We start from the raw sequence: 21,369 nt of genomic DNA, 5'->3' as shown, positions 1-21,369 counted from the left end.
GTGTGTTATGGTTTATTGTTTGTTGTGTTATTGTTTGTATGTTATTGTACCGTTATTACCCAAATCTAGGACCATAATTGTTATAAGTTAGAATAGAAAATAAAATAAAGAATAAAGATTCTGAAACCCTAAGCCCTCTGAATACTGAGTGACATCACGTTACCATGGTTGTAAACTGTGCTGGTTTGATGAGACTAAAGGTGTGTGTTGTTGAATACCTGCCTGTAAAGGGTGCAGCAAGAATCCAACCCAACCGGATAATCACGGAAGAGAAGTGAAGGAAGAAAATAACCCTGCTATTATAGAAACATAACCATTGTAAATGATGCCACTACATAGACTATACTGTTCACTGTCTGTTTTCTCCACAAAACCATTTATAACCTTTAATGCTATAACATTAACAGCTGCAGTCAGGTAGAAATGTTTAAAGGATCCATGTTAATGATAATAATCCATAGACTATATTTTTGGTAGTTTCTGCCTTTGAATAATGAATGACGTGTAACAATGTTGGTTTCCTGATTTAAATAAAAAAGTACACTTGACAGACTTCCAGCTCTGTCTGGAGACATGATGTCACAGCGACATGACAAGGAGTTCAAACGCATCAAAACACCCTCACCCTCACCCACATGAAGGCCGATGTCTACATGAATGTGAGCCATGGAGGGTCTTCTATTCATTTGTGGTGTTGACGTCACACTCATGGGACCATAGCAATCTGTTTTTGGTTAAAAAAAACTATTTCTGCACAAACGGTAGCAGGTGACCCTCACACAATCATGAGAGTATCTCATCCAGATAGAATAACGTGTGTGTGTGTGTGTGTGTGTGTGTGTGTGTGTGTGTGTGTGTGTGTGTGTGTGTGTGTGTGTGTGTGTGTGTGTGTGTGTGTGTGTGTGCGCACCTTGCCTTGGCCATTCCATACCTGTCAGTAAAGGGTGTGAGGAAGGAAAAACACAAGATGAATCCAACCCAACGAGATGACTCATTTAAGAGGAATGAATGAAGGAAATAGTCAACTAAATACCTAGTCTGTTATAGAATCACACGCCAGTACAACATGCTAACCCTTACTGAGTACTCTGTACTCTGAGCATCTTGTACTGAAAAGAGAAATCATCCATCTATTGTATAGATTCTAGTGATTCATACGTTCACACTGATGCAGATCTAGTGTTCATATGAACAAGGTGGTGATGTCTTTAAAGGATGAAAGAGGCCTTTTCTACTTGATGTGCTTCTATTCATGACGTTATCAGTCTCTTTATTTTTTTTAACATGGTACCTATGTTCTGTTGGTTCTGCTGTACAGAAGCAGCTGACTCAGTGACTGAGTGGCTCTACATGCTGGTTGAACCATTAAGGGTCTCTTGGTTTTTCTCTGAGCCTCTACGCATTACAGCTCTCTGTCCATTGTTCATATTTTAATAAAGTAATTATTCTTGGATCAGCCTCCTTAGGATGTTAGTTCATGTCTGGGAGGAGCATGAACCGGTCCAACTAGTTGGTTCATCATTTCCTTGTTGTGAGTCGGACGGTTTGCTGTGGCTCACTTCATCACAGCAGGAAGACGACTCAGGTACTGTAGTCCACTCTGATCCGTGATAGATCATAAATATGAATAACTTTGAATCTTGTTAATAGGGTGATGGTTAAAAATGTTAGTAAATGTATGGATGCATTGCTATTCGTCAAAATTGCTATTGAATAATTGTATAGATTCCTGCTCTGTAGAATGCGACGTGTTAGATGTGGGCATTGGGGATAGACACCCTTCCAGCCAGGAGTCAAGCGTCAGGTTGAAGTTAATAATGATAATGTCAATGTAAAGTCAAGCATCAGGTTGAGGTTTATATGTTTCCTCTGATTTAGGATTTGTCCTTAATCACAAGTGTCCTGCGGACAGTTGTTATATTTGTGGGGCGGTATTATGATTACATTATTTGTACAGGAAGACGGCCATCTTGGTTAGTGAAGGTGTTTAGACTAGGGATGTGAAGAATGTGTCGACTCAACGGTCGATTCTCGACTCGTGCTCTAAACGACTCTAAAAATAGAAATCGATTAATCGTTTTTTTTTTTTTTTTTTTACCCATTCCTGCAAAATAACCAATTAAAAATTATCAAAATACAATAAATCCTTCTCTTTTTTTTCAAATGGGAGACGTAGCTGTGTTGTTTTTCTAACGGTCACTTCTGTTCTGCCGCACCGCTACGTCTCCCAAGAGCGATCTCTTCCTTTGTCCTTTCATGACAATGGCATCTTCACTTAAAAGTCCGGTGTGGGATAGTTTCATGAAGATTGATGACAGAACAGTTCAGGGTAAATTATGCCTCATTTTGCGTACCATTCGTCCACAACCGTGATGTTGAATCACCTGGCAAGGAGGCATCCCAAGCCTTCCAGCCAGCAAGGCAGCATCGCAAACTTTACGGTGAGATCCTGTGATAGCCTCCGGGCTGAAAGAATCAGCGGGTTGCTAGCTAAGATGATAGCCGGAGATATGCTGCCCATGAGCGTAGTAGAGGGGACTGGGTTACGCAATCTGATTTAATTTCTCGAGCCAACCCACACAGTGCCATGTCGCCAAACGATGACTGTGAGGCTGGAGAAAATGTACCGCGAAGCAGCAGCCTCCCTCCGCGAGATCCTGTCCTCAGCTGACAAAGTTGCCATCACCACTGATGCCTGGACAGCTTTGACGACTGAGTCGTACGTGAATTTTCGTTTACAAATATTTATTTAAAAACGAAAATATCTGTTTTAGTGGGTGTAGCCTCTGTTAAATTAAATGGTTTTATGTCCGACTTAAACAATTTCGTTGCAAAGAGGAGGCGCGCATCATCAACTGCCGTTCCTAATTAAAACAACGCCGACACATTTTGCCTATTGGGAATTTACAGGTTCACAATCCTGCTCTTTGATATTTTGTTTATCATCATTTTTATATCAACTTAACTTCATAAAAAAAATGCATTATTGGTGTGCTCCTGATAGCAACCTTTGAAATAGGACGGGTGGGCCAACTGGGCCGCTGTCTTAAAGGAATGCGCAGATCCTTTGAGCTCTGCAACTGCTGCAGCCGCGGGCCGAAAAAAAGAGAAGAAATCGATCGATTTTTCGATTTATGCCTCCTACACGTCGACTCACAGAAAACGAGTCGTTTAACATCCCTAGTTTAGACATCATCTTGCACTGGGTCTTGTTCTCTGTGGGCCTGCCTCATTATGCAGTAGTGTAGGCCTTCTCTATATCTGAGAGCATCACTCGTATAAGAGGGACAAAACCTTCGAGGTGAATTAACTCTGACGTGACCGCCTCAACACATAGGTCACTGGTGACGACTGGTCCGTGTTCTTCAGCTCAGCCAATCCCACTGACATCCTCTCACCAGCAGGTGGTGCTGCGGTGCACCTGTTCGAGGGTTTCAAAACGGACCCTGTGTCAAATCATTTGGTTTACTACTCTCAAGACGTTTAAATGATTCATGTACACTTACAGAAAAATGTCCCACTTTACTACAGCTGGAGTCGAATGAATCCCAGACTGCAGCAGAGTAGACCGTTTGTGACTTTTAAAGGGTAGGATGTTAAACGTGGCAAAGGCGAAGATTTGTGTGTGTGTGTGTGTGTGTGTGTGTGTGTGTGTGTGTGTGTGTGTGTGTGTGTGTGTGTGTGTGTGTGTGTGTGTGTGTGTGTGTGTGTGTGTGTGTGTGTGTGTGTGTGTGTGTGTGTGTGTGTGTGTGTGTGTGCGCGTGTACTCTGAGTACTCAGAGTACTCTGTACTCTGAGTACTCTCTCCACTCTGAGTCCTCTGTCCACTCTGAGGACTCTGCACTCTGAGTTGACAGAGCTCAGAGCTCTCTGTCCATGCTTCATATTTTAATAAGCTGATTATTATTCATCACTGAGTGAGGTCATGGATCAGCCGCCTATAAGAGGTTAGTCTGGGAGAGTATGAACTGAGAGGGGAACTGGTCCAACAGGAAGTAAACTAAGATACTGTAGTCCCCTCTTATCCGTGATAGATCATAAATATGAATAACGTTGTATCTTATCAGTAGGTTGATCTTTTTTAAGATTCCTGCTCTACAGGATGCTACGTATTAGACTGTGGGCATTGGGGATCGAACCCGGAACCTTCCAGCCTGGAGTTAAGCGTCAGGTTGACGTTAATAATGACTTTTTTTTCTTGTGTATTCTTGTGTCCTGTGGTGACTTTAAAGGTACTTGGGACAGAATGAGCAGTTGTTATATTTGTAGTGCGGTATTATGATCATATTATTTAGACAGCAAGACGGCCATCTTGGTTAGTGAAGGTGTTTAGACGTCATCTTGTACTGGATCTTGTTCTCTGCAAGCCTGCATCACAGATGTCATACCACATGAGGAAGTCCATATATGGTCCTGCCTTCAGAGTGGTTTAACCAGCACAGGGAGCGGTTGGTATGATATCCGCACGGTGAACTTGATCTTATCAGACACTTTTGAAGCCCTATGAGACCTTGTGTGTGGAATGATGAATAGTTATTAAAGAGTGTATTAGATACTTCTGGGCAGCATCCCCACATCTTTCCCCTCGTTGAGAATGAGAGGGTCTATGAATCTGCGTCCAGGAAAGACCACGCTGCCTCTCGTCCAGAGAGACAGAGACAACAGCCCCCTGGGACCGGAAATACACAGCTCATATGAAAGCAGAGAATAAACACTGAGTGGACGTAGAAACAAGGAGTTGTGTTTGTGTCCAGGTCTCCAGTCTACTATGGATGAGGAGAGAGAGGACGGGGGTCCTACCTCTAAGACCACTCTGTCTGGGGAACATGGCCGCCGGAGCAAAGCTGAGAGGTAAGAAGAGGATCTCTCTGTCTGTGACTGTTGTCCATCTCAGAGCTCAGCAGTGATACATCATGACCCCATCATTAGTCACAGCTGTGTGTGTGTGTGTGTGTGTGTGTGTGTGTGTGTGTGTGTGTGTGTGTGTGTGTGTGTGTGTGTGTGTGTGTGTGTGTGTGTGTGTGTGTGTGTGTGTGTTGAAGCCCAGAGCAGCAGCATAGAGCAGAATCCCCTGGACCCAGCAGTGTCTCCAGGAAGAGTGACTGGTTAATGGAAAGAATTAACTGTTTTGAACCGAAGTGAGTATATATCAGAGATTATAAAAATACAGCATCCATCAAACAAACATAAATCCTGGTTATTATTTTTCTAGAAGAGTCCAGCCGCAAAGAGCAGACTCCCCTGGACCCAGCTGTGTCTCCATGAAGAGTGACCACTCTATGGGTGTACCTGTTGGGTTTAAAGACGGAAATCAACCTATTGAGAAGAGGTGAGGATTTATCAGAGTTTATGAAAATAAAGCTTCTATCAAACGTCCATAAATCCTGGTTCTTGTTTTTCTAGAAGAGTCCAGCAGCAGAGAGCAGACTCCCCTGGACCCAGCTGTGTCTCCATGAAGAGTGACCACTCTATGGGTGTACCTGTTGGGTTTAAAGACGGAAATCAATCTGTTGAGAAGAGGTGAGGACTTAGAGAGTGACCGGTCAGACATGGAGGGGGCTTCTTCAGCGAGGAGGATCGGGGGGGCGGAGGCGGGAGATGTTATGGTGGTAAAAGGCTGTGATTGGCCGCGTCACACTCTAAGCAAGAGCTGCCAAATTGTTTTGCACAAAGGTGACTCCGATCAGATGGATTTCTGGATTACATCCAGAACAGCGTGAAAAGCACCAATCACATGCATCCGGTCCGTTCAATGATCTGATCTGGTTTGGGCCACTTTCATATGCGGTCCTAAATCAGATACAAGAGGGATCTCTCTCAATGCGACCTCAGGTTGAACAGTCGTCTTGTAATTCATGTGAATTTGACGTGATTCGTCATAAAGGCCACATTTAAAATGCAACGTGAACAGCCAAACCAGAGCAATAAATCTGAACTGAGCATTAAGGCTTCCCTGATATGAACACGGTTCTGTCTTAAGTAATAACATCTCAGTAAAAAGTTATAAGATCTTATCAAGATAATTAAGGACTTAAAAGCTTGAAACAAGCAAAATGCTCTCACCTGAAAACTGCCTTGTGAGAAGAATTATCTTGTCAGCATAAAAACTGCAGTCTGAGTATAAGCTGTGTTTGTTGTGTTGAAGCCCAGAGCAGCAGGAGAGAGCAGGCTCCCCTGGACCCAGCTGTGTCTCCATGAAGAGTGACCACTCTATGGATAAACCTCCTAACCTTAAAGATGGACGCCCCTCCAGAGAGGAGAGGTAGGAGTTTCAAACAGACAATGAAAACAGACCGTGTCGTTGTTATCAGACTAAATCGATACTTATGTTTACAAGTCGGGAAAAATGCAAGTGTGTGTGTGTGTGTGTGTGTGTGTGTGTGTGTGTGTGTGTGTGTGTGTGTGTGTGTGTGTGTGTGTGTGTGTGTGTGTGTGTGTGTGTGTGTGTGTGTGATAATAAGCAAAGACCAAATGTAGATTCAGGATTCAGTTGATTAACTGTTCTTCACACTGATTTCTCACACTCTCTCAAGCCCTGACACAAGGAGTCACACGCTTTACTAAATGCAGTGATATAAAGTGTGTTAACAGAAGATAAAAACGATATCTATATATTTATAAATATAATAGATCCTGTGTGTGCGTGTGTGTGTGTGTTCTCTACAGACACCAGGAGAGGTCAAAGGCTACCAGTGCTCAGTCTGAACAGCAGCATCAAACAGAGCTGATCAAGGTGTGTAAATGCCGCCCTTCAGCTCTACATGATCATTAGAAAGCATCTCTTGTGGTGCTCATAGTCTCCAGGCTTCCCTCTTTAGACCAGCGGGATGAGAATCCAGGACAGATGCTTCTGATGTCCGTAGTGAGTTCAGAGTAAAGTTCTCCTTGATGTTTGTTCTGTTCCAGAGGGCTGAGGAGAACGCACACGCTTTCCTAGACAAGGAGCTGAAGAAGCTCTGGAGGGATCTCTTCTCAGATTACCCACAATGCTCAGAGGGTCAGAGGGAGGAGGAGGAGTTGGATGCTAAGAACGAGGAGCAGAGGAGGCGCGCCATAGAGGGAGTGGTGGACATCACAAAGCTCTGCCTGATGGAGATGAACCAGGAGGAACTGGCCGACAAACTGTTGAGAGGTAAGAGACTCTTATTTTGAAAACAGAGGAGACAATTATTTGAAGCGCAGAAGACTCTTATCTTGAAAACAATGAAAATGTATATTATAAAGAGTAGTATGAGACTCTTATTTGTTCTGTTCAGACTAAATAACATAATCAAATTTAGTGTTAAGAGATTTCTTCATTTATAATTCATCAATGTGGAGATTTCTTCTTGGGGGTTTAATGGTTTTATCCAGATACGAACGGTTATTGTGGGTCGATCAGGTTAAATGGTTTGATCCAGATATGTAGGGTTATTGTGGGGGTATCAGGTTAAATGGTTTGATCGTTATGCAGGGTTATTGTGGGGGTTTCATGTTAAATGGTTTGGTCCAGATATATAGGGTTATTGTGGTTCGATCAGGTTAATGGTTTGGTCCAGATATGTAGGGTTATTGTAGGAGTATCAGGTTAAATGATTTGATCCAGATATTCAGTGTTATTGTGGGGTATGAAGTTAAATGGTTTGATCCAGATATGAAAGGTTATGGTGCGTCCATCAGGATAAAGAATGTTAAACAATAAATGGCAAATCAACAGCAGAATAACTATAAGTGGAATAAGTGGAAGAGATGCAGCACTATCTTCTTACATCAGCATATGAAGTTAATTTCAACTGATTCACTATCATTGTTATTATCATTAGACCAATGATTTTTCTGTGTAAATAACAAACAAAAAAGAAAAAAATATGTATCCATTCCTTGTTACGACCAGCTTCTCGAACCACAAGTAATGAAGTCAGTAAATACTATGAAGTTGATCATTTTACAGGAAATATTAACATGCTTCAAGTGATGTCACCATCCACTATCTGATGTCTTCTCTTCATTCCCATGTAGGATCTGCTGCTGTTGAGTGCCAACATAAAATCAAGTCTCATTTGAAGAAGAAGTTAAAGTGTGTGTCTGAGGGAATCCCTAAAGCAGGAAATCCAACGGGTCTGAATGACTTCTACACAGAGCTCTTCATCACAGAGAGAGAAAGTGGAGAAGTCAAAAAAGAACATGAGGTCAGACTGATTGAAACAGCTTCCAGGAAACCAGCCAAGGAAGAAACACCAATCAACTGTGAAGACATCTTTAAACCCTTACCTGGACGAGATCAACCAATCAGAACAATAATGACAACTGGAGTGGCCGGCATTGGTAAAACCATCGTAACACAAAAGTTCACTCTGGACTGGGCTGAAGGCAAAGCCAACCACGACATACACTTCACATTTCTCTTAACTTTCAGAGAGCTGAATTTACTGAAAGAGAAAGAGTTTAGCTTGGTGGAACTTCTTCATCACTTCTATATTGTGACCAAAGAAGCAGGAATCTGCAGATATGAACGGTTCAAAGTTCTCTTCATCTTGGATGGTCTGGATGAGTGTCGACTTCCTCTGAACTTCCAGAACAACCAGACCTGGACTGATGTCAAAGAGCCGTCCTCGGTGGACGTGCTGCTGACAAACCTCATCAGGGGCGACCTGCTTCCCTCTGCTCGCATCTGGATAACCACACGCCCTGCGGCAGCCAATCGGATCCCTGCTGAGTGTGTTGACATGGTGACAGAGGTGAGGGGGTTCACCGACCCACAGAAGGAGGAGTACTTCAGGAAGAGATTCAGAGAGCAGACGCTGGCCAACACAATCATCTCCCACGTCAAGAAATCACGAAGCCTCCACATCATGTGTCACATCCCAGTCTTCTGTTGGATCACTGCTACAGTTCTGGAGGACATCTTAAAAAAATCCCAGATAGAAGAGATGCCCAAGACCGTGACTCAGATGTACAGCTACTTCCTTTGGGTTCAGTCGATACAGGGGGACAGGAAGTATCATGGGAGAGCTGAAACGGATCCATACTGGGGTCCAGAGAGCAGGAAGATTATTGTTTCTTTGGGAAAACTGGCTTTTGACCAGCTGAAGAAAGGCAACCTGATCTTCTACGAGGCAGACCTGGCAGAGTGTCACATCGATATCAAAGAAGCCTCAGTGTACTCAGGAGTGTTCACCAAGATCTTTAAAGAGGAGTGCGGGATGTACCAGGACAAGGTGTTCTGCTTTGTCCATCTGAGCCTCCAGGAGTTTCTGGCTGCCCTTTATGTCTTTCTGTCCTTCATCAACGATGGTGTCAATCTTCTCTCAGAAGAACCACCCACCTCTGGGGAAGATAAACTACTCCTCCTCTACAAGAGGGCTGTGGACAAGGCCTTACAGAGTGAGAACGGACAACTGGACTTGTTCCTCCGCTTCCTCCTGGGCCTCTCTCTGGAGACCAATCAGATTGTCCTACAAGGTCTGCTGGGACAGACAGGAACTAGCTCAATGACCAATACAAAAACAGTGTCTTACATCAAGGAGAAGATAGATGGAGATCTCTCTCCAGAGAGAAGCATCAACCTGTTCCACTGTCTGAATGAGCTGAACGACCGTTCTCTAGTGAAGGAGATCGAACAGTACCTGACATCAGGAAGTCTCTCTGGAGAATCTCTCTCTCTTGCTCAACTGTCAGCTCTGGCCTTCATCCTACTGACATCAGAAGAGGAGCTGGACGTGTTTGACCTGAAGAAATACTCTGCTTCAGAGGAGGGTCTTCTGAGGCTGCTGCCAGTGGTCAAAGCCTCTAAAACATCTCTGTAGGTTGACTAATAACATGTATTAGAATACACACTACACAATATAAATATAACTGGAATATAAGGTTAAAATAATATGCAAAAATCCCTATATGTTTATAACAACATGTGTTACTGTTCTACTCATAACATAATTAAAATACTAGTTATATTATACATAACATCTCTTTTGTCCTATGGACGTATAATGTATTGCAGTACACGTAAGAGAATATTCAGAACAATAGAATATAGAAGAAGTATCCGTTCAAAAAACATTTTCAATCCCAAATAAATAACTATTTAACATTTAACATTGAATATATAATGAAAATGTATACATCTAATTATTTAGTAATTTTTGGTAAACTAATAACATTCTTCATTATGGAATAACTTAAAGCTTTCTGTTGTTTTGATCGCAGTTCCTAACATGTTGTGTTCATTGTGTGTAAAGGCTCAATGGCTGTCATCTGTCAGAGAGATGCTGTGAAGCTCTGGCCTCAGTTCTCAGCTCCAACTCCTGTTGTCTGAGAGAGCTGGATCTGAGTACCAATGATCTGCAGGATTCAGGAGTGAAGCTGCTCTCTGCTGGACTGGGGAGTCCACACTGTACACTGGAAACTCTCAGGTCAGTTTCACTCAATGTGCAAAACAGTTACAAATAAATGTTAAAAGTCAGAGTTATATAACTAATCTTATCTCAGTACCTGTGATGACCACATTCAAGACTTTCATATCATATAAAGGCTACCCCTTGTTGTTGAGGTGGATATTGAAATCCATCCATATGCTTGCAAATCTTTAATTATAAATATAAACCCAAAACATAACGATAGTGTCCCCTGTATACAGGATGTTGATGGTAGAGAGCAGGGTGAAATATAGGGGGTCCTGGGAGGGTCAGAGACCCCTAGTTGGATGCCTAAGACCTCCTGAAAGCCACAACAGCAACATTTTCATAAAAATGATTTGAAACCTGCAATAGTCAAACAAAATATATTTTTAAAAGCTTAATATGTCCAGTATTCATTATTAAACGCACAAAACATATATTCATACATATGAATAGGTTTCAGAAAGATATTTTTAATATTGTGTAACCCGGGTGAAGAGACTAACTTAAAAAGCTCTTTATGTATACAATAAGTTATTGTTGATATGTAGGATACATCAATAATTATCTTTTCATTATTAATATAAGTCAACTCACTATAATTATTATTTTTTCACCTTGCTCAGTACATTTGGTTATATTGATGATATTTGGGTTCAACCAATAGGATTGGTTGATATCGAGACTTCGGGGTCATCTGGGGAAGGGTGAGAGGTCACGAGTGAGCGGGAAAAAGGAGAGAGAGGGAAGAGACAAAGGAGGAGAGTTCTTTATGCTCTCTAGAGATCGCCCAGCTAAATGATGTTTAGACATTTACTTCTTAGTTGTTTGACAGCTAAAGGAGTACGGGAGAGAGTGTATGTGGGGCCGGTTTTATTGGTGTTTCTGTTTGTGTCTGGGGGGTTTTGGACTGAAACCTCAGTCTTCTCCGCTCCCTATAATGGTACCGGGACTTTTTATGATGGTATAATGTGTATGTTGTATAACATTATTATTATGATTGTCATGTAGTCAGACAGTAAAGTGCGGTTTAGAGTCGTTTCATAAAGTTTAATAACAACCTATTAATAAAATTGTATGCTTAAGTGAAGTATAATGATAATTGTTGTTTGATAATTTAACATCTGTGTGAAATCTTTCTTAATATTTTAAGATCCAGGTTATTCATAGTATTTATTATTTCATGTATTTAAAAAAAACTGTTTAAAATTCTCCTATAATTTAACTACAGTTCCTAACAGGTTGTGTTTATTTTGTGTGAAGGCTCAATGGCTGTCATCTGTCAGAGGAATGCTGTGAAGCTCTGGCCTCAGTTCTCAGCTCCAACTCCTCTAGTCTGAAAAAGCTGGACCTGAGTACAAATGATCTGCAGGATTCAGGAGTGAAGCTGCTCTCTGCTGGACTGGGGAGTCCACACTGTACACTGGAAACTCTCAGGTCAGTTATCAGCCTCTTCTTCAAACTGGTTATTCTAGCTTCCAGTAAGTGCTGCTCCTGCCTCATTTCTGTTGCTCTTTCCCAGCTGACAAAACACTCCCTGGTTCTACACAATGTTAGAACCTGTGAAGAAACGGTCTTAGCGTACCAAACACAGCAGACTTCTCCTGACTCTAACCAAACAATATCTCATTGAGTTGTAGCTATTGAGAAAGGAGCATTTGTTTAAGATCCTGTCACATCCAAGTGAAGGCAGTTCTGCTGTCTGTGATGTCATCTCCCCACTTCCTCTTCCTGTTCTCAGACTCTCCGGGTGACACAGCTTTGTCTCCATGAAGTATCAATAAAGCTTTTACTTGTCTTCAATGTTGAATGAATGCACTTTATAAATGTGGTTACTTTAGTAGAAACTGCTCTCAACCAGATACAATAAAGTGTGTGTGTGTGTGTGTGTGTGTGTGTGTGTGTGTGTGTGTGTGTGTGTGTGTGTGTGTGTGTGTGTGTGTGTGTGTGTGTGTGTGTGTGTGTGTGTGTGTGTGTGTGTGTGTGTAGCTTGTCTGGCTGCGTGGTCACACAGGAAGGCTGTTCTTCTCTGGCCTCAGCTCTGAGCTCCAACCCCTCCCATCTGAGAGTGCTGGACTTGAGCTACAATCACCCAGGGGACTCTGGAGCTGCGCTGCTCTCTGCTGGACTGGAGGATCCACTCTGGAGACTGGACACTCTCAGGTATGGAGAGGACAGCTCACCACTAAGGTACAAAGTCTCCTTCAAGGATTCAAGCTGCCGCTAGATGAAGTGGTTTGAAGAGGCAGCTGTCACTCATGTTGTGTGGAAAGTGATGAGACAGCAGATGATGAAGGTGAATGTTTCAACATGCTGCTCTCACTTTGTTTCCCCCCCAGTGTGGAGCACGGTGGAGTGTGGAGGCTGAAACCAGCTCTAAAGAAGTGTAAGTGTCTGTTTGATTCATCACCTCACACACTCACTATTGAGATGGAAGGTCCATCCACACAGCATGAAGTGAGATCAGATCCTACTGGGAATGAAGATGATGGCTGACATCATGTATCTTACGTATATTAATACTGTCCACCATCACAGTTAAACCTGCTTGTATAAAACCCAGCAGGTATTACATTGTTACATTGAGGGGGGGCGACCGGGCTGAGGGGGGCGGTGAGGGGGAGGGGGAGGGGGGTGACGGGGCTGAGGGGGGCGTTGAGGGGGAGGGGGAGGGGGGGCGACGGTGCTGAGGGGGGGGGAGGGGGAGGGTGTGGGGGGATGAAGGGGCTGAGGGGGAGGGGGAGGGGGAGGGGGGGTGATGGGGCTGAGGGGGGGGGGGGGCTGAGGGGGAGGGGGGGGCCGGGCTAAGGGGGGCGATGAGGGGGGGGGTGCGGAGGGGGAAGGGGGGATGAAGGGGCTGAGGGGGTGGTGAGGGTGAGGGGGATGAAGGGGCTGAGGGGGAGGGGAGTGGGGGGTGACGGGGCTGAGGGGGAGGGGGGGGCTGAGGGGGAGGGGGAGGAGGGATGAAGGGGCTGAGGGGGAGGGGGGGTGATGGGGCTGAGGGGGGGGGGGCTGAGGGGGAGGGGGGGGCCGGGCTAAGGGGGGCGATGAGGGGGGGGGTGCGGAGGGGGAAGGGGGGATGAAGGGGCTGAGGGGGTGGTGAGGGTGAGGGGGATGAAGGGGCTGAGGGGGAGGGGAGTGGGGGTGACGGGGCTGAGGGGGAGGGGGGGGCTGAGGGGGAGGGGGAGGAGGGATGAAGGGGCTGAGGGGGAGGGGGGGTGATGGGACTGAGGGGGGGGGGGCTGAGGGGGAGGGGGGGGGGGCGGGGCTGAGGGGGTGCTGAGGGTGCTGAGGGGGAGGGGGAGGGGGGGGGTGACGAGGGGGAGGGGGGATGACGGGGCTGAGGGGGAGGGGGAGAGGCTGATGGGGAGGGGGGGTGATGGGGGGGGGCTGAAGAAGAAGAGAGAGCGATCACAAAAAGAGTCTGAAAGAGAATAAAAAGAAGAAGAGCGCAGGAGAACAGTACTAGTGATGATGATGATGAGGATGAAGAGCGGTTCAGCAGCTCATCATGTCTGGTTCTCCCTCAGATGCCTGTGACCTCACACTGGACCCCAACACGGCCCACAGACTCCTCTCTCTGTCTGAGGACAACAGGAAGGTGACGCTGGTTGAAGAGGACCAGTCGTATCCGGATCACCCAGACAGATTTGACCACTGGGACCAGGTGTTGGGTAGAGAGGCTCTGACTGGCCGCTGTTACTGGGAGGTAGAGTGGGAAGGACGGGTTGAGATAGGAGTGACATACAGAGGAATCACAAGGAGAGGAGGGGGTGGTGACAGCAGGCTTGGAGGGAACAACAAGTCCTGGGGTCTTTCTTGTTATGTTGGTGGTTACTCTGCCTGGTACAACGGTACAGGGACAGACCTCCCTCTCCGCCGCGCTGGCTCCACCAGAGTAGGAGTGTATCTGGACCGGCCTGCTGGCTCTCTGTCCTTCTACAGAGTGTCCCCAGGTGGAGGAGGGTCCTCAGACACACTGACACGCCTCCACACCTTCTGCTCCTGCTTCACCCAGGAGGACCTCCTCCCGGGGGTGGGGGTGGGGGGGTGGGGGTCCTCAGTCTCTCTGTGTCGGTTGTAGAAAAAAAAAAAACCTCCTGACTGAGCATGGCCCCTGCGCACGCACGCACGCACGCACGCACGCACGCACGCACGCACGCACGCACGCACGCACGCACGCACGCACGCACGCACGCACACACACACACACACACACACACACACACACACACAGTCAGTGTGTGTGTGCGCGCGTGCGCGTGTGCGTGCGCGTGCGTGCGTTATTCGATTGCCTGGTAACCATGGTTACTAATATTCACACTGGTTTCAATAATACATTTGATGGTATTTCCCATCGTTGCTGAGCAAGAGTTTCGTTCTAAAGTTCAGTGATTGAAACAATAAAAGCCCGGGCTATGGAAGTGTTCCGGTACCACTGTCATGCACCGACCCGATGTCAAGTGGACCGGGTTGAATTCACTGCGGGTCTCTCTTCTTATATCCATCTCACCAAAGATATTTTATTACTGTCCTTCTCAACACTCTCTGATCTCACTAAAAGGCTGGCAGCACAACACAGCAATAACGACGAGATGCGCTGTGCGTAGAGAAGAAAGAATACCCACGTTGAATTTGCAACATTTTGCAAAAAATGATTCTAAATCTGCCCATATATGGACACGCCAGAATGTTGTGGTTTCCACTCGCTACAATGTTGCATCTGTGGCTGCTGGTAATTTAATCACAAAGAAGTATACTCTACGGAGCTATTTTCATCATTATTATTATTATTTTAATTTTTTTAGACGGCACAGCGATCCGGGGCTATTCCCAAAAGATCCGGGGCTATAGCCTCGAATGCTCGAATGCTGTAGCCTCGGATGGGTTCTTCAATCTGATTGGTAGTCACACTGGAGATTAGTTTTCCCCCCCTTTTCGGGGATAATGTTCCCCGTTTTGATCTTGGACGTTTGGTTCACTTTTTTATCCACACCTTGTGTCCTCAGCGTCTCTGTAAATTATATTCTCTCTCTCTCTCGCGCTCGCTCTGAGTCTGATGACACACGTGAACACAAACATGCATATGTGAACACACACAGGCGTATATTACCACGCACACACATGCAAGCGCACACACGCATATATGAATTAACATAAAGACACACACATATAAACATATTGGGTTCCTATATAGGAACCCAAACACGCAGGCACACAAACACGTGTATGTAAACACAAACAAACACGTATATATGAACACAACACGCGCGTACATATTATAAACACTCAAATATACACGCAGACACACACATGCAAACGCGCGCACACATGCACACGCCGCACGCGCATCTATGAACACACACTTACTCAAGTTATGAACACACACACTTACTCACATATGAACACAGACACGCACAGACTACACACACATGTATATACAGTGGTGTAGTCTACGTGATACGCAGGTATACGCCGTATACCCACTAGGAACGCACCAGGATTTGCGTATACCCACTTAAAAATGTGCACGGATACGTATCAATCGTCTTGTGACAGATCTTTCACTTCTGTGTTTATTTTTCGGAAATATCGGTTGGGTATAACTGCAATAAAATACTTTAAGCAGGGGAAGTTATCTCCTACATTCACCATTCATAAAATTCCCGCTGCGCGCTCGCGCTCTGCCCTGTCTCTGTTACGAAGCGCGAAGCTGCCCCTGCATCTCTGCACGTTAGTTGGCGGGCCGAGCCCCTCCTTCTCGCGTGTGTGTGCGTGTGCGCGTGCGTGGGCGTGCGTGTGTGTGTGTGTGTGTCCAGTCCTCCCATATTAATGTGTAAACCACATAATAAGTAGTCAACAGAAGACAATTTTTTAATCCCACTTTATATCTCCTTGTTACTTTTAGATGAGAACCCCTGGCCAGCCTTTCAGACTGGGTGTCAGGCTAGGGAATTTAAAAACAGGCATCCTTGGTTAGAGTGGAGGGAAAAAAAGTTATAGGTAAATGTCAGCCAACATACAGTTGGTCTACACAATTGAAATTCATAATGTTAATCACTATGCAAATGAGAGTATAGCTAATTCATGGTCATTTTTAAGGTGCAGTAATTTCACACTTTTACACAATTCAATTACTGTATGGTATGTTAGATAACAACAGTAAGAGCTCAAATTAGAGCAATTGAAAGAGTGAAACATTAGTCTCCTGTTATCTCCTTCTCATGCACTGGTTAGCCATGGATGTAAACAGTTCATTAAATTATTTTGAGTAGATTTTGTCCTTGTTTAGCATGTGCTATTGCTACTATAGATATACAAAGGACAACTTGTCATTTTTGTGTTCTATTTGTTCATATTGTTATTAAAACTGATAAACCTACTCAGCTTTCCATGATTGTTGATAATCGTTATACTCTTAAATCAGCGGGTTGTAGACCCCTGCGTTGGTGAGTGTGGTGCGACACCCCATAAGCGCCACACACGTACACGTACCGGTCGGACGGGTTTGTACGAGGCTGGAAGGGAATCATCACAGTATACCCACTACAATAAAATAGACTACACCACTGTGTATATATAAACACACACACACACACACACACTGTGTTTTGATGATTTATATTCATGTACTCAACTATAATCCAAATGCTACATTTTCTGGGGCTTCTTAAAGTTGATCTTGATTAACCATGAAAGGAATACATTTTTTAAATCTTTACAAAGACTATATTTCTAATGTTTCTGATTGATTGGTGGTAAATTGTAAAATTTTTATACTACAATATTGTGTCTATTTTCAGACGTTAACAGTTTCATACTGCGGGGCTCTGATATCAGTTTATATTTTGATAAGCCTCACACGATGTAAAGCAGATTTTAGATTATGTTCGTAATGCAAGCGGTCGAAAAGCTATAGATCATGTTGCGATGACTTTAAACTGAGTATTGATTCCTTGTGTTCTGTGGGGAAAAACACAGCAGCAGAACACACCTGTTTATGATTAGTAATGTCTGTCTGCTGCTTCTATTGTTTGAGTCCTTGTGTTTATTGTGTTCATGCAAGGGACTGTTCTTCTATTGTTTGAGTCCTTGTGTTTATTGTGTACATGTAAGGGACTGTTCTTCTATTGTTTGAGTCCTTGTGTTTATTGTGTTCATGTAAGGGACTGTTCTTCTATTGTTTGAGTCCTTGTGTTTATTGTGTTCATGTAAGGGTCTGTTCTTCTGTTGTCCTGGTTAATAAAGCATAATGGTGATAAACAACTCAGAGGATCCACTGAATGTTCTCTTGTGTTCAGCAGAGGATCAGTTTACACTTTAAGGTCGGGGGTTCACTGAATAAAAAGCACAACAGAGGCTTCGTCTACACAACATTAATAACCAGGACACCAGCAAGTGCATTTCCACCTCAGACTCATACGCCCGATGAGGGACGGAGTATGGAGAGAGTTCTAGAAGCGGGCCGACAGGAAACAGCCCAGCTACTGGCGTCTCTCCAGAGACGAGCCTTGCAGGCTGGTTGATGCACCACCTCCCCGTCTAACAGGACCCTGAGCCTCCATGTTGAAACACACAGAGGTGTGTGTTTGAGGCGCTGAGCTGCAGAGGAGGAACCTCTCCTTCTCTGGGTGCGTGGGAGGGGGCAGTAGGATGGACGCGTCTGATAAATGAGTCGATAGTAAGATGTGAGGTCGTTTATCAAAGCCATGCTGCAGTCCTGTTATTGCGTGGGGAGCCACTAGGGGGCGGTGAATCCACCTCGGTGGGGTTCACCTTCTGACCAACAGGACCGGGGGGAAGGAGTCTGTGGCCGTTTCTCATTCGCGTACTTGTGCGTGCTCGTGTGCTCGTGGACTCGTGAAACGTCATCAGTCGTTGCCCGAGCACTGTTCCAATTCGAAGCACGCATCAAGCGAGTACTGTCGTAAAACCCGGAAGTGTTCTTGATGCGTGCTCGATCTCGCCGTTTCACCGAGCATGCATCGGAGGTGGCTCGTGTGTGCTTGCAACCGCTATAAATCCCAGGATGCATTTCGCACTCGCAGCAGTACGATGGCGGACAATATGGAGAAGACGCACAAGCACAACTGTAGCTTAAGTTACTCTTAACTTCTATATATATTTATATAATATATAATATAATAATAATAATAATATAAGATAATATATAAATATATATAGATAAAGTCGTGTGTGTATAGCTTATACACATGACAGGTCAGACAGGATACGCATATCTTTTCAATTTTTATTCATTCAGAATATTTACATACTATTTGAAAATTAAAGAGGCTGGGATTTTGTTTTATATCATTTGTTTATATTGTTCAGTAGTAGTATATGCCTAAATGAGGCCGTAGCACAGTTAACGGACGAGCAGAGGTGGTGACGTCATCGAGTCCGCTGCTGTTCCAATTGCAGGTACGTACTCGCGTGCTCGCAAGTCTGTGCTTGAAGTACAGACTTGCCAAGTACGTGCTAGCAAGTCATCGAGTCCGTAGCAAGCGTGCTAGGAATTGAGAAACGGCCAATAACCAAGTCTCACTCAAGGAGAAGTATCGCGGGAGTTAAGGAAGAGAACGGTGGAAACGTGAATGAGAGCTGGAGAGAAGAGAGTTTGTTTGTTGGACTACAGAAAGCGTAGCTTAGTGTTGTATTCAAGATTTCGATGAAGGAGAGAGGAGATATTAATGACCATAGGGAAATGACCTGCAACAATGAGACTTCCGAGCAAGAGTATTCCTTGAGCGAGACTTGGTTCGACACAATAAAATCAGACCGGATCAAGCAAAAGGAAAAAAAAAAAAAGCATTATTTTAATGTTGATAGACAGTGATAACAATCTGAGCATGTCAGTTGAAAAAAACAAGCACTTATAGAGGCCATACATTGACGGGCTCTATATTGCCCAAAAGGATTACACTTCAGCCCTTTCGCTGATTACAGCTGCAGCATAATCTGTCAATACATATTCGTGACTGAGTCCCTCACCATCTTCCAGTCCCGCCTCAAGACTCATCTCTTCTCCTCTGCCCACCCCTAGATCACTCACTATCCCTAGCCCCATCAACTCAAACTTTTTTTCTTGTTTATCTATTTTTGTGCCCCTATGTAAAGCGCTTTGAGTGTGTGAAAAGCGCTATATCAATTTAATCTATTATTATTATTATTGTTAATACTGGAATAATCTCCAAATAATTGTCTGCACTGGTCCGTAGACCCAAAATGATCGTAAAATGGAAAAAAGCTGGTTTCCCTTTAACAGGGTAAGGGGAAATTTAATAAGATATGCTTAATATGGCCTTTCAGCAATTATAAAGCAATTTAAGGCAGTTGTTGATTTAATAATTTAATTATTTATAATTTAATGTTAAACTTAATATAGGTTACTGCTCAGTGGTACCATAAAATAAGACCAACAGACTCACCTTCGGGTTTCCTTGTTGAGTGGACAATAAGTCGTTTTAATGTCAATGACTTCCTCTGTCTGTCTTTATCCCAACAAATGCCCAAGATATATATCTCTAGCTCTCAAATTTGAAATGCAAAACAATGAGTATGACAGGGAATCCATCCTTCCCATTGATTCCAGATTTGACTCCTTGCCTGCCTGTGATTCCAGACTGATAAGAGGATTTATAACACACATCAAAATCAATAAACATTGTCCCATTTAATTTCAACAGTATTAAAGATATATATAGAGGTTGCTTGCAAAATGGAATCATTTTGTCCCATCAAAAGGATTGTGAGCCATTACAAACAACCGACATTTGTACTAAAGCTGATAAGCCTACAAAATAGACAGAGCTGGGCAGGTCTGTCAGCAATGCCATGGCCTGTATGTAAATAAAGTGTAATTTACATGTTGTCATTTAGCTTTTCAGTGTTTTTATTCAAAGCCACTTACAAGTCGTACTGAGAATCATTCCTAGTAACTGCGCCTTCATTTTATTTATATTTATCTTTTTGATAATCTTGCTTGAAGAGAGTTTAGGGTAAATCGGTAGGTCAGTGAGTTTGGAGCATTTTAACCTCTCTATCTCAGGAACGATTCTCTGGCGTCGTTTGATGACATTGGAAATGGATCATTGTGTTGTACCGATTTCGTCTTGTTTTGCAATAAACAGGTAAACTTCACAGAGCGATGATGTGGATTACTGATGTGGATTAGGAGGAGGGAAATAGTCAGAGCGCAAAAGCTAACTTCATTCATCGGGAATCTACCCTCATTAAGACGAGTGGATGAAGCTTTCAACACAGTTTCATAATAATAATCTGAAATGTGGGATCCATATATACGCAAATGTATGTATGGATATAAGTGTATGTGTGGTTATGTGTGTGTTTGCATGTCTGTGTATATCTGTGTATAATGATGTGTCTGGTTTGTGTCTGGTGTTTGTGTGTATGTGTGTTTCTGGTGTGTGTGTGTGTGTGTGTTTCTGGTGTGTGTGTGTGTGTGTGTGTGTGTGTGTGTGTGTGTGTGTGTGTGTGTTTTTCTGGTGTGTGTGTGTGTGTGTTTCTGGTGTGTGTGTTTCTGGTGTGTGTGTGTGTATGTTTTTCTGGTGTCTTTGTGTGTGTGTGTGTGTGTGTGTGTGTGTGTGTGTGTGTGTGTGTGTGTGTGTGTGTGTGTGTGTGTGTGTGTGTGTGTGTGTGTGTGTGTGTGTGTGTGTCACGCCTCCCTCACCTTGACGACCTCATACTCACCCATCAGGCATGAGGCAGTGGCCTCTTTTGGAAACACCCGGCATCCTCGCCTAACCTGCCCGGTGGCTCTGCCCCGCCCCCTCCTGCTCTCAGGAGAGTGGGACGTCATGCCCTCACCTGGGACGCAATCACTCCTCCTCTCTCTCTCTCTCTCCCTGGAGGACTCTCTCTCTATGTCCTACTTCTGTGGCAAAAGCCATTTTAATAACTTTAACGCAGAAGTTCTGTAGCTACTCTTCCTTTCCCCCCCCAACCCGCGGATCCTCTTGCTACGTACCTT

General features: G+C 44.3%; 1 protein-coding gene across 28 annotated transcripts in view; it reads left to right on the top strand.

The window, feature by feature from the left end:
• The window catches only part of LOC130381356 (NLR family CARD domain-containing protein 3-like), a 142,767-nt gene that overhangs the window by 94,175 nt on the left and 27,223 nt on the right, over positions 1-21,369 (top strand). For 16 of the 28 annotated variants that reach the window (XM_056588909.1, XM_056588914.1, XM_056588926.1 and 13 more), the window contains 2 exons: positions 5,404-5,520; positions 6,146-6,262. In XM_056588909.1, coding sequence (XP_056444884.1) covers positions 5,404-5,520; positions 6,146-6,262 — 234 coding nt within the window. Of the gene's footprint in view, positions 1-1,533; positions 4,852-5,042; positions 5,139-5,212; positions 5,330-5,403; positions 5,521-6,145; positions 6,263-21,369 lie in introns of those variants that run through there. The other 12 variants (XM_056588915.1, XM_056588916.1, XM_056588919.1 and 9 more) reach the window with 12 other exon arrangements.

Source organism: Gadus chalcogrammus, chromosome 4 (genome assembly GCF_026213295.1).
Source record: "Gadus chalcogrammus isolate NIFS_2021 chromosome 4, NIFS_Gcha_1.0, whole genome shotgun sequence".
Taxonomy (NCBI): domain Eukaryota; kingdom Metazoa; phylum Chordata; class Actinopteri; order Gadiformes; family Gadidae; genus Gadus; species Gadus chalcogrammus.
The sequence above is the reverse complement of the archived record's forward strand: the minus strand, read 5'-3'. Positions and strand labels throughout refer to the sequence as shown.